Source organism: Cetorhinus maximus, chromosome 16 (assembly GCF_964194155.1).
Source record: "Cetorhinus maximus chromosome 16, sCetMax3.hap1.1, whole genome shotgun sequence".
Classification (NCBI taxonomy): Eukaryota; Metazoa; Chordata; class Chondrichthyes; order Lamniformes; family Cetorhinidae; genus Cetorhinus; species Cetorhinus maximus.
The window spans coordinates 41106621-41118926 of record NC_135894.1 but is presented as its reverse complement, the minus strand read 5'-3'; the positions used below and the strand labels follow the sequence as shown (position 1 = coordinate 41118926).

The 12306-nt window shown below is 39.1% G+C and overlaps 1 protein-coding gene across 2 annotated transcripts in view; it reads left to right on the top strand.

Moving 5' to 3' along the window:
- The window catches only part of usp9 (ubiquitin specific peptidase 9), a 290030-nt gene that overhangs the window by 129976 nt on the left and 147748 nt on the right, over positions 1–12306 (top strand). For both annotated transcript variants that reach the window (XR_013579171.1, XM_078559739.1), the window contains exon 20: positions 1152–1301. Coding sequence is in view for 1 of the 2 variants with exons in the window: in XM_078559739.1 (XP_078415865.1) it covers positions 1152–1301 (150 nt within the window). In the remaining variant the exon portion in view is untranslated. The remainder of the gene's footprint in view (positions 1–1151; positions 1302–12306) is intronic.

Here is a 12306-nt window from a genome sequence, read left to right as displayed (position 1 = left end):
TGGGAGGTGTGCTGTAGGACCAGATATTTAATCAAGATAGGAGGAAGAAACTGGTCATTTGTGAGTAATTATCAGAGATGCTTGACATGGATTTATAAATTGTAAAACATGCATGTTGTGTGGTTGATGGGGGAGAGGAGTAACTTAATGCTCATGGTTTAAAAAAAAACTAGGCTCAACACCAGCTCTTGCACGAACTTGATCAATTGCAGTATTCACTTCAGGTAATGCTGTCAATCCCCTCAAAAATCAGACCAGTGAGTCAAAACCTATTTTTGACCATGTGTTTAGATCAGGTTCTCAAGATTGTTTTATATCTGTTGGATTACAATAGATTATTCTTCCTGACCCACCTTTTCCTATGTAAGTTTCTGCAAATTTTACACTTATAGTCTATTCCTGTAAAGATATTTATTATGCTTAAAAATGATATTTTCAAGAGCCCGCACTTGTATTTGTATCTGACTGTAATATTACAGTGAAACAAAATTACTACATGGTCATTAGCTTGGGAAGCCTATAAAAGACCAACATTTTAAAAGTTGTGTCAAAGTTCATATGGCAAATGCTTTTGACCTTACTATAATGAGCTGTACATTGTGGGTATAATCTTCTTGAAATTAAGGCAATCTAGTTAAACAGCAATTATAATGGCTTCAAAAGGGAGAAGTTCCAAGTTGACAAATTGCATGACAGCTGAAGTGGGAAGAAAACACTGATATGATGTGACCAGATTTACAAAAGGCAATTGACAAAGCTCTAACCGAAGTTTTATCAAACTGTGGGGTTGTAGCAAAATGCTTTGGAATGGATGAAAAATTGTTGAAATTTTAAAACAAACTTGTTAACAAGCATGTTAAATGAGTTATGTTGTGTCACTTCACCCTGCATTGTTAGTTCTGCTTGCCAAAGGTGTCCCATTAGGCACTCAAAGTTCTAGGTGCAGCGTATAGTGAGTTGCAGGAGGCAGAGCAGAAATTACAGAAATAATTCAAAGATGTGGGGCAGAAAAATAGTCGATGTTAGAGTTGTAAATTATGGCATACATCATATTCTATGTGACTCATGAGATTTTGTCCATGTCTTGTTGAAGGTATAGCACAAGTTAAAAATTCTCTTACATTAATACTAATGGGAGGATTATTTTTCAGCTTATTACAGCCAAGCTAACACAGATAAGTTCAAATATGCCTTCAAGTCCTGACAGCTCTTCTGATTCTTCAACGGGATCCCCTGGAAACCATGGTAACCACTACAGTGATGGTCCAAATCCTGAGGTAGAAAGCTGTTTACCTGGAGTGGTAAGAATATTGCAATGTTCTCTTGATATGTATATATGTAGATGTATGTGGAAATTATATATTGTAAAGAAAATATTTTTAAATTTGATGTAACATCAGGAAGGACTCCGTTTAACTTGCTGTATAAGTTCCACTTTTTAAAATTCTTTCATGGGATGTGGGTGCTGTGGCTAGGCCAGTATTTATTACATAGCAAAACATATGCTTCATAACTCAGCTAAATGATACAAAATCAAATTTTCCCTTAAATTTTCCATTTACAAGAGAAGGCTGTATCCATTGTCATGCCCATGTGGGTAAATGTTCCCTTAGGACATGTGAGGTTCTCTGATTGTACTGTAGCATTGGACAACCAACGTGTTTGGTTTGAAGCATGGTGCAGGAAGGAGGGCTTAAGATTTCTTCAGACATTGGGAACAGTTCTGGGGCAAGAGGCTGCCATTTGAAAGGGCAGGTTGCACTGCAAGAGGACTGGGACCAATGTTCTTGTGAGAGGGTTTACTAGTTTGGTTGAGGCGGGTTTAAGCTAAATTGACAGGGAGATGGGCACCAATGTATAGAAGTGGAAAAGAGGAATAAGGTGTATATGTAAAGAATGTGTTGGATTATACTATCCATAGGGATAGGACTAGGTACCAAATTAGATAGGAGTAGACTAAGGAAGACAATGAGCAATAGAAAGACAGATTTAGAATGCATGAATGTCAACACACGGAAGTGAATGAGGCAGGTAAGCAATAAGTACTAATAGCTGTGTGGGAATATGATGCAAAAATAACAGAAATGTGGCTTAAAAATGATGCGAACTGGGTGCTTAATTGAGGATACAAGGTGTTCAGATAGATAGGAAAGGAGAAAAGGGAGGTGGGAAGACTGATGTTGGAAATAGGATGCCCTTGAGAGGGTAAGGTTTAAATTTGGTTCGTGTTGAGAAACAAAAAGGATATGATCACACTACTGGGGGTAATTCTGTGGACCTCCAAATAGTGAGAGAGATAGAGAGGCAAATCTTCAGGGAAATCAGATGTGGAGCAAGTATAGAGTGGTGATATTAGGGGGCTTGAATTGTCCAAATATTAATCAGGCTAATGTTTGAATAAAGGGTAAGGAGGGGGTGAATTTCTGAAATGTGCTCAGGAGAATTTTCTAGACCAATATGTTCTCGATCTAGCTTGGAAGGAAACCTTACTGGATTTGGTGCTAGGAATGAGGCCAAATGGACCAGTTGTCTGTGGGGAAACAGGTAAGAGTGATCATTGTATCAGATGGCTTGGATTAGTAATAGAAAAGAACAAAGGAGCTAACTTCATTTGGATGAGAGGAGATCTAACCAACGTAAAAGGGAACCGAAGATTGACAGGAAACTGTGGGTAATCTTTAAGGCAGAGATGTTTCAAGTACAGGCTAGGTATGTTCCAGCAAGATGGAAAGGCATGGGAACCAAAGCCAGGGCTTTTTGGGTGACTAGGAAGATTGAGAAATTGACGAATTAAAACAAAAGGATGTATGATGCATGCCAGATGAATTCTTTGAGTGAGAACCAGGCCAAATACAAAAAGTTGAGAACAGAAGTGAAGAGGAAAATAAGACTGACAAAGCGAGAATATGTAGATAGAATGGCAGTTAAGATAAAACCCAAAAATCTTCTACCGGCATGTAAAAGGTGAGTCTTTTTCGGGACAAAATACTTGCTTAGCGGTGCAGGGTATGGTCAGAATACTTAATGAGTACTTTGTATCAGTGTTTACAAAGTTGATGTTGAGAAAATATCTATAGAAGCAGAGATGGTAAAGCTAATGGATGGGGTGAAAATTGATAGGAAGAATGCACTGGAAAGGCTGGCTATGCTTAGAGCAAATAAGTCACCTAGTCTGTATGGCTTGCGCCCCAAGTTGCTAAAGGGCATGGGAGTGGAGATAGTGGAAGGGCTTGCCATAATCTTCCCTCAATAACGAGGGGGTGCCAGAGGATTGGAGTGTGGCAAATGTGACACCCTTGTTCAAGAAAGTGTAAAGACAGTCCTAGCAACTACAGGCCATTCAGATAATGACTTGTACATTGGAATGTAGTAACATTTTCAAAATTTGCCAATTATACCAAACCTGGGAGATGTGGCAGACAGTAAGGATGATACCAATCGACTGCAATAGTACATAGATTAGCAGAATGGGCAGAGAAGTGTCAGAATTTAATACAGAGAAGTGTGAGGTACTGCAGTTTAGCAGAAGGGGTAGGGAGAGATAACATAGACTTAATAGCACATTCCCAAGAGTTTGTAGGAACAGAGGGACCTGGGGGTCCATGTGCGAAGATCTTTGAAGGTGACAGGACGTATTGAGTGATTAGCAAAGCATTTGGGATTTTGGGTTTCATAAATAGAGGCATTAAGTATGAAAGCAGGGAAGTTAAGCTGAACCTTCTTAAAACCCTAGTTGGGTTAGAGTATTTCATCCAATTCTGGTCACCACACAGTTTAGGAAGGATGAGAGGGTGTAGAATGGTTCTAGGGATGAGAATTGAGCTCAAAAGCTAGGTTGGAGAAACTGGTGTTCTCCTTTGAGTTGAGGAGAGATGTGATAGATGTGTACAAAATTATGGAGGTTTTAGATTATGACTGGTTTAGATATGTTAGACAAGAAGAAGTTGTGCCCATTAACTTATGGTACAAGGACTAGATTTATGGTTTTAAGCAAGAGATATGAGGGGGATGTGAGGAAGAACGTTCATGCAGCAAGTGTTAATGATCCTAGAGCTCACTGCCTACGAGAGTGGTGGAAGCAGAGACAAATTATTCCAGACAGAAATTGGGTGAGCACTTGAGGAAAAGAGGTATGTAGTGGGGCTGACTGGATTGCTCTGTGGAAAGTCAGCATGGACTTGATGATTGGTTGGTGGCCTCCTTGCCATAGTGACATTATAAATAATATTTTCTGAACAGTTTGATTTCGCAAGCAGAGGCAACTTTATCTCATGTTTATCTTGCCTATTTTTCAAAATACACGGCAGGCATCTGGCAGATTTTCAATGCTGTCTATTTTTACTTCAGATTTCGGGCATCTGTAGTATTTTACCTTTCTATAAGTAACATCTTGATACTCAACGATAATGCTAATTGAGGCAGACTTCAGTTTCTTTAGGCTATGGTGACTTTTATGAGAGAAATATCATAGTTTGCAGTCAGTTGTGCTTACACTATGTTTATGCTTTAAATTCATTTAATATGGAAAATATCAAACAACTCCTTATTATACAGCATATTGTGAGGATGTTTTAATAACCCAGAAGTTGTAATTCTATTTACACCAGAGATAAAAATACATTTCATGCCTTCACTTTTCAAGCAGCCATCTAAATAGAAATTTTGTTATGGCAGGAATAGCAGAATCTACAAAGTTTTACCACTGGGCAAAGAGTAGTACAAATGATGAACCCATTAATTGAGTTACAAGAATGGCTGTCTTGATAGGAGTCTTAACAGGTCAAGGTGCTTCCACGCATAATAAAATTACAGCACTTTGAAATTAACTCTAACGTTACCAAGTCTTTCCAACCATTGCATATTGCCTTTCCACTGGCAGACATACCTTATTCACAATATTCGCTCAGTTGGGCAGCATTTTCTTTGGTACTTCAAAGGATTCCCATTTCCTTCAGATTCCATAGAAGAGTCATATGGACTTGATAACTCTGTTTCTCTCTCCATAGCTACTGCCAGACCTGAGTTTTCCAGCACTTTGTTTTTGTTTCAGGTTTTCTTAATTCTGCCATGATGCTTTGTCAGCTGTTGGTTTCAATTTATTACTTAACCATACATAACTCAGTGTGAGAAGGGGGCTCAGTTTATGTTTTTGGAGTTGGATTCTGAAAGCAGATCGAGAAAGCATAAATTCTCAGTTACCAAGGAGATCTATCAAGTTCAAGGGCACATCAGATTTAATTTTGGGGCCTGGACACAATCTCTTTTTGAAAGCCCCAGTGTCACCTTGTTTGCTGGCTAACCTGCAGTGCATCTTTCTCATACCAATTCTTAGGCCTTTACTGTTAGATGATTTGACAGAATGCAGCCTGAGGCAGCTCTGATGAGGACCGGTTTTTCAACTTGGCCTGATGGTTGCTAGATTTTCAGTTGTTTTTAAATGACACACACAACATATAATGGGCTTCCAGTAAGCAAATCACACGTTTCAAGTAAACTAACATATGACTATGTAGGCTGGTTTAATAAGTAGTAATTAGCTCTGCATTTAAGCAGCTGCATACTGTTAGTGGTGTGCATGGTGAATTCTATATTTGCAACGCTTTTGTTCTTGGAAAAATAAACCCAGAAGTCTCTAAGTACCAGAAACTTGCATGTTGTAGCAGTTATCTTTGAGCACTGACTTTCTGGCCTTATTTTTCATTGTTGTAAGTGATGGTCTGGACCATCAATAAATATTCTCTGCAGCTTTGCAAATAAAATTATTGTAGTACACCATTGGGCTGAACATTTGTCGCACACAAACTCTGAACTGCGATGAATGGAACTGAATTTTCTTAAGGATTTCCAGTTTTCAAGCCATAATTAAATTAAAAACAAAAGTGCTGGAAGCACTCAAGTCACACAACAGCCATGGAGAGAGAAACAGAGTTAACCATTTAGGCTGAAATTCTGTTTCTCACTCCATAGATATTGTCAAGTCTGCTGAGTGTTTGCAGCATTATTTTATGTCTTTATTTCACATTTCCAACATCCACAGTATTTTGCTTTTATGTTGGTCACCTTCTTGTTCAGAAAGTAAGGTGATGTTTGTAACTGAAAAGAGCTTGCTACCCAAATGAGTCGATGTGGAAGAGGAATAACATGTTTACCCCTTCCATCCGGTTCTTGATTTGTTATCTTATCACTGAATATGGTTTACCATTTATTAATCATAACTTTCCACCTGATGGAAAAGTAAAATCGGTCCTGTGTATTAATCAGTCTGTTGCATCTTAATTTCAAAGCAGCTGATTTGATAAATCCTACCAGATAATTGATGAGAGATTTGGTGAGGTCAGTTATTTCTTTGCAAAGGCATGCTTGGGTGTTGAGAAACCAGATGCGATCTTATCAGCATGGATTTGTTAAAGGAAAATCGTGTCTATCTAACTTGCTGGAGTTTTTTGAAGAAGTAACAGAGATGATTGATGAGGGAAGGGCCATGGATGTGGTGTAAAAGGACTTCCAAAAGGCGTTCGAGACTGTGCCACACAACAGACTTGAGGAAAGTTATAGGTCATGGAATAAAAGGGACAATAGCAACATGGATACAAAATTGGCTGAGGGAGAGAAAACAGGGTAATGGTTAATGGTTATTTTTCGTGCTGAAAGAAGGTTTGTAGTGGAATTCTCTGATATATATGAATTATCTGGATCTTGGTGTGCAGGGGACAATTTCAAAGTTTGGGGATGACACAAAACTTGGGAGGATTGTAAACTGATGAGGACAGTGTAAAACTTCAAAAGGACATTGACACATTGGTGGAGTGGGAAGATGGGTAGCAGATGAAGTTCAATGCAGAGAAGTGTGAGGTGATGCACTTTGGTACAGAGAACATGGAGAGACAGTATAAAATAAAGGATACCTGTTCTAAAGGGTGTGCAGGAGTAGAGAGACCTGGGTGTATATGTACATAAGTCATTAAAGGTGGCAGGACAAGTAGAGAGAGCTGTTTCTAAAGCATACAGTATTCTAGGCTTCATTAATAGAGACATAGTGTATAAGAGCAGGGAGGTTTTGATGAACATATATAAGACATTGGAGTATTGTGTACAGTTCTGGGCGCAACACTATAGGAAGGGTGCGAATGCATTGGAGAGAGTGCAGAGGAGGTTTACGAGAATGGTTCCGGGGTGAGGCACTTCAGTTATGAGGAAAGATTGGAGAAGTTGGGACTGTTTTCCTTGGAGAGAAGGCTAAGAGGAGACTTGATGGAACTTTTCAAAATCATGAAGGTTCTGGACAGAGTAGAGAGGGAGAAACTGTTCCCACTCGTAAATGTATCGAGAACTAGAGGGCACAGTTTTAATAAGTGTTTTGCAAAAGAAGCAGATGTGAGGTGAGAAAAAACTTTTATCACATAGCGAGTAGCTAGGGTTTGGAATGCACTGCCTGGAAGTGTGATGGAGGCAGGTTCAATTGAAGCATTCAAGAGGGCATTGGATAATTATTTAAATAGAAACAATGTGCAAGGTTATGGGGAAAAGGCAGGAGATTGGCTGTAAGTTAAAATGCTCAGAGAGCCGATGCAAACATAGACTGAATGGCCTCCTACACCGTAACAATTCTGTGATCATGATGAAGATTAGTAATTGCCAATTGGTAGCAATAAACAAATCCTGTGATTGTTATAAGCTACCATGACTGGTGACCAGAGGGGAGAGAGTAGTATGGGCTACAACTGAATTTTGATGATGGAGAGGAGTTCTTTTTTTGTGTTCTTAAACATGGACGTATATTCAAACTAAGAACCGAGAAGTTAAAAATTGCAATCAAGCTAAGTATATCAGTAAGTAAATTAATAAGAGTACTAGTGCAGAGCAGGTTTTGAAACACTAATTAAAAATTAATCATTTAAACAAGGTACTAGATTGTAGAAGAGAAAATAAAGGCTATTTTAGATTTTGAATAATTAATATAAAAACTAAACCCAATTTGAGAATTTGTCATAGTAAAATCACTGCTCAATTAATCAATATGATGTAGTGGGTAAAGTGAAAAATTAATAGGAATAATAAAATTAAAGAAGCCTGAATTTTTCAGTAAATTAAAATGTAAAGTTTTGAGATACGAGTTAATAAAAATCTCAGTTACACTCCCTATAAAATTAAGTGACATCAGAGAAGTAGCTAATTCATGAGTAACTGATTAGGTTTTCATTATTTTAATAAGTAATAGTCTGATAAATAGAGGCATGGTAGGGCAATTTGAACCTATGGTGTGAGCATCCTGTTCCACCTGTGAACTCCAGGAGGTTTCTTGTGTCCTGGATAATCAAATGCAGGAGGTGTTGTCAGCTGCAGTTGAGCTCTGGGTTCCTGGGCTTGAGTAGCAGCTGGCATCACAGTGGTTCATCCGCAAAGTTGGGAATTTCGTGCATAGCACATTTACAGTTCTGGTCACCCTGCAGCTTAAGGATATGCAAGCAGAGAGAGGGAATGGGTGACCATCAGTGCACAAATACCCTGACTGCACCTCACTCTCCAAACAGAACCAGATGAGATGTATCCAGAATACTGAAGGAAGTAAGGGAGGAAATTGCGGAGCCACTGGCCATAATCATCATCTTTGGGACGCAGGGATGGTGCCAGAGGACTGGAGAGTTGCAAATGTTACACCCTTGTTCAAAAAAGGGTGCAAGGATAAGCCCAGCAATTAAAGGCCAGTTAGTTTAACCTTGGTGGTGGGAAAGCTTTTAGAAATGATAATTCGGGATAACGTTATCAGCCACTTAGCCATTTGCGGATTAATTAAGGAAAGCCAGAACAGATTTGTTAAGGGTAAGTTGTGGGTTCACTAACTTGCCTGAATTTTTGATGAATTAACAGAAAAAAAATGATAAGGGTAATCTGGTTGATGTGGTGTATAAAGACTTCCGAAAGGCATTTGATGAAGTGTCAGATAACAGGTATGTCAGCAAAATTAGACCCATAGGATAAAATGAACTGAAGCAGCATGGATACGAAATTGGCTGAGTAACAGGAAATAGAGTAGTTGTGAATGGTTGATTTTCAGACTGAAGGAAAGCACAAAGGAAAGTGGGGTTTCATAGTGGTCAGTGTTTGAACCCCTGCTTTTCTTGGTGTATATTAATGACCTAGACTTTAGTGTACAGGGTGTGTAGTTTCAATATTTGCAGATGACACAAAACTTGGAAGCATTTTGAACTGAGGAAGATAGTGATAAACTTAAGAGGACATGAGCAGCATGGTGGGAATGGACAGAGGAGATGGAATTTAATGCAGAGAAGTATGAAGTGACTCGCTTTGGTAGGAAGAGTGAGGATATGCAATATAACTTGGAGTACAGTTTTAAAAGGGATGTAGAATCTGAGGCACCTGGGTGTATATGTGCGCTTATTGAAGGTGGCAGGACAGGTTGAGAAAGTGGTTACTAAAGCATATGGGATTCCGGGCTTTATAATCAGGGCCATAGAGTACAGAAACAAGGAAATTACAATCCTGCCTAAAACACTGGTTAGACCCCCAGTGAAGTGTTGTGTTCTGTTCTGTTCCAGGCACCACTCTTTAGGAAGGTTGTGAAGGCATGAGAGAGAGTGCAGAAAAGATTCACAAGAATGGCTGCAGGGATGATGAACTTTAGTTAGGTGGATAGGCTGGAGAAGCTGGGACTGTTCACTTCAGAAAAGATTAAAATAATGAGTGGTTTTGACAGAGTAGAGAGAAGGATCCAGAACTTGATGACACTGAATTAAAGTGACTGGCAAAAGAAGCAACAACGAAATGAGGAAAATTGTTTTTAATTTGGAATTGGAATGCCTGCCTGAGAATATGCTGAATGCAGATTCAGTCGAGGCCTTCAAAAAAGAGAACTGGAAATTATCTGAAGAGATAAAATACAGGGCTGCAGGAAAAAGGCAGACTGTGACTAGGTGAGTTGCTCTTACAGAGACCCAACGGACATGACAGACGAATTGCCTCCTCCTTTGCTGTAACTATTCAATGTTTCTAAGTTAGGAAAGTGCAGTAGGAACCAGTATTGAAGCTGCATAGAAAAAGCATTGAATACCAGATCTAAAGTGGAAGAGAGCAATAGGAAACAGTATGAATGTTATGTGGAAGAACCAGTACAGTACTAAAACAAGGGAGGACAATTACTAAAGGTGGGATGAGGGCAGCAGATGCTTGCTTTGAGGATTTTATCTTAATTTCATTTGGTGGAGTTGAGTTATCTGCTTGGTTGAGCTCGTTTGGAGATTGCGATCGCAATTTAGCGGCAATGGGGAGAGGAGAAAATGGTAGAGCATATGTTTAATCCTCCTTCAGTTTAACTATTGGGAAGCATGATTTTCAGAATATTTAGTAACAAAGCACTAGAAAGATCACGAATCATCCAAAATCTGCATTGTCAAAGGAATTGTATATTCAGTTCACAACCTCGTCACGAAGACAGCTTTACAATGCAGGACAGATTTAGATGTTGGAATCGTCATTTGCTTTGACTTTCATATGCTTTTTGTGATTAGCAACAAGAATAATAATCCGTAATAGTTTTATTTATTTTATTGATCGATAGTGTTTAGGCTTATTGTTTAATGTGACACATTCCTGCTCCATTTGAAATGAATAGATCTTAAAAATAGCTAACTGTTTTGAGAACCCTTGCTCCTAAATCGTCAGGCTGGGAGCAAGTATTTAGTTGAGATATTGAATTTGTCCCTGGCCTTGATTTGGCTAGTCACGAGCAATGGCACACATCTAGAAATTTGCAGTGTGTTGCTCCACTTGGTTTGCAGATGTGAAAAATGAGGACAGTAAGTCTAAACCAGACAGTGGAAATGGCTGCAATGTCCTGCTGTTTAGAGATAACCATTGTGAGCTGATACTTGTTTCATTTCGGGACATTGGAAAACAAGGAGCTATTCTTTACTTTTTGGTTGGATGATTTTTCTTCTTTTCTATCATGAAGGTTGCTTACTTTCATCTCCACCACATTGTCTGCTGCTGAGCCAACCCTGTTCCTAAGCTGAAAAGCCTTCAGACAGGACTTCAGTACTCTAGACTTGATCACTTTTGTACTCATCCATCTGGCCTCCTATCCTCCATTCTTTGTAATCTTGAACTCATCCAAAACCTTACCTATATCCTATTCAGCACCAAATTGTGCTTTCTCTTTACTTCAAAAAAAATAATTTGATGCTCATAACTCAATGCAGAAGTTCAGATTGGATATGACCAAGGCTATATAGAATTGTAGCACCCCTTCATCACTTGAATTCCAACCGCTTAGATGAAGACCAACATTTCATAAGTCTTTTTAGTTACTTTTTGTGCTTGAGTGCACTGACATCTAAATCCTGTTGCTACTCCACTACTTCTAGTTTCTCGCTACTAAGAAAGTTTGGTAATTTGCCTTCCTCGGATCCAAGATAGATAACCTCGTGCTTTCCCACATTGAATTCCATCAGCTATAGTTTTGCCCACTCACTTAGCCGATGTCCCTTTTGCAACTTCATGCTGCACCTTCTAATGTGTTATTTGCAACTGGATGTGCTACTGTCTATTTCATCATCCCAAATCTGTGATGAAAAGCTGAGATCCCAGTGCAGATCTCTAGGGAGTACCACTTGTCACTTCCTATCAATCAGTGATTTAACCCTTTATCCAAACTCTGTTAATTATTAGGAGGTAGAGAGACTCGCATCACAATGAGACCATCAAGCGACTCTTAAGGCGAAGAAAACTATATATGTGTACACTGGGCAAAATTTAGCTATTGCATGTCAACTTGTGACCAGGCTTGTTTGGGCTTCTGAGGAAATGCCTGGATAGCATGTTTAGTTGCTATTAATACAGTTAATATTTCTGAGGTGGAAACTTGGACCAGTTCTTCAGGCATGAGTATCCGTCAGATTAGGGGTTTTCTTTGAAATAAAATGGCTTTTTGGGAAGAATGCTGAAAGGGGAAAACTGTAAAAAGTGCAAGCAGAAGCATGATTGTTTCTGGTATTGACCAGCTTATATTGCAAAGACCAGTAGCCAAAATGGTTGTTTATAACTATCAGGTTATAAACTAAAAGGCAAGTTTCCTTGCTAGGGGATGTAGTAGGGCAAATTCCACGAGTATACTGTAGTGATAATGAATGGTTAATTGACATAATTTCCAACTTTTACAGGGGCTGTAACTTGCAACTTGCTTTCTCTCTGTCTCTCTCTCTCTCTCTCCTCTCTCTCTCTCTCTCTCTCTCTCTCTCTCTCTCCCTCTCCCCCTCTTCCCCTCTTCCCCCCCCCAACTCTCGGCTACCA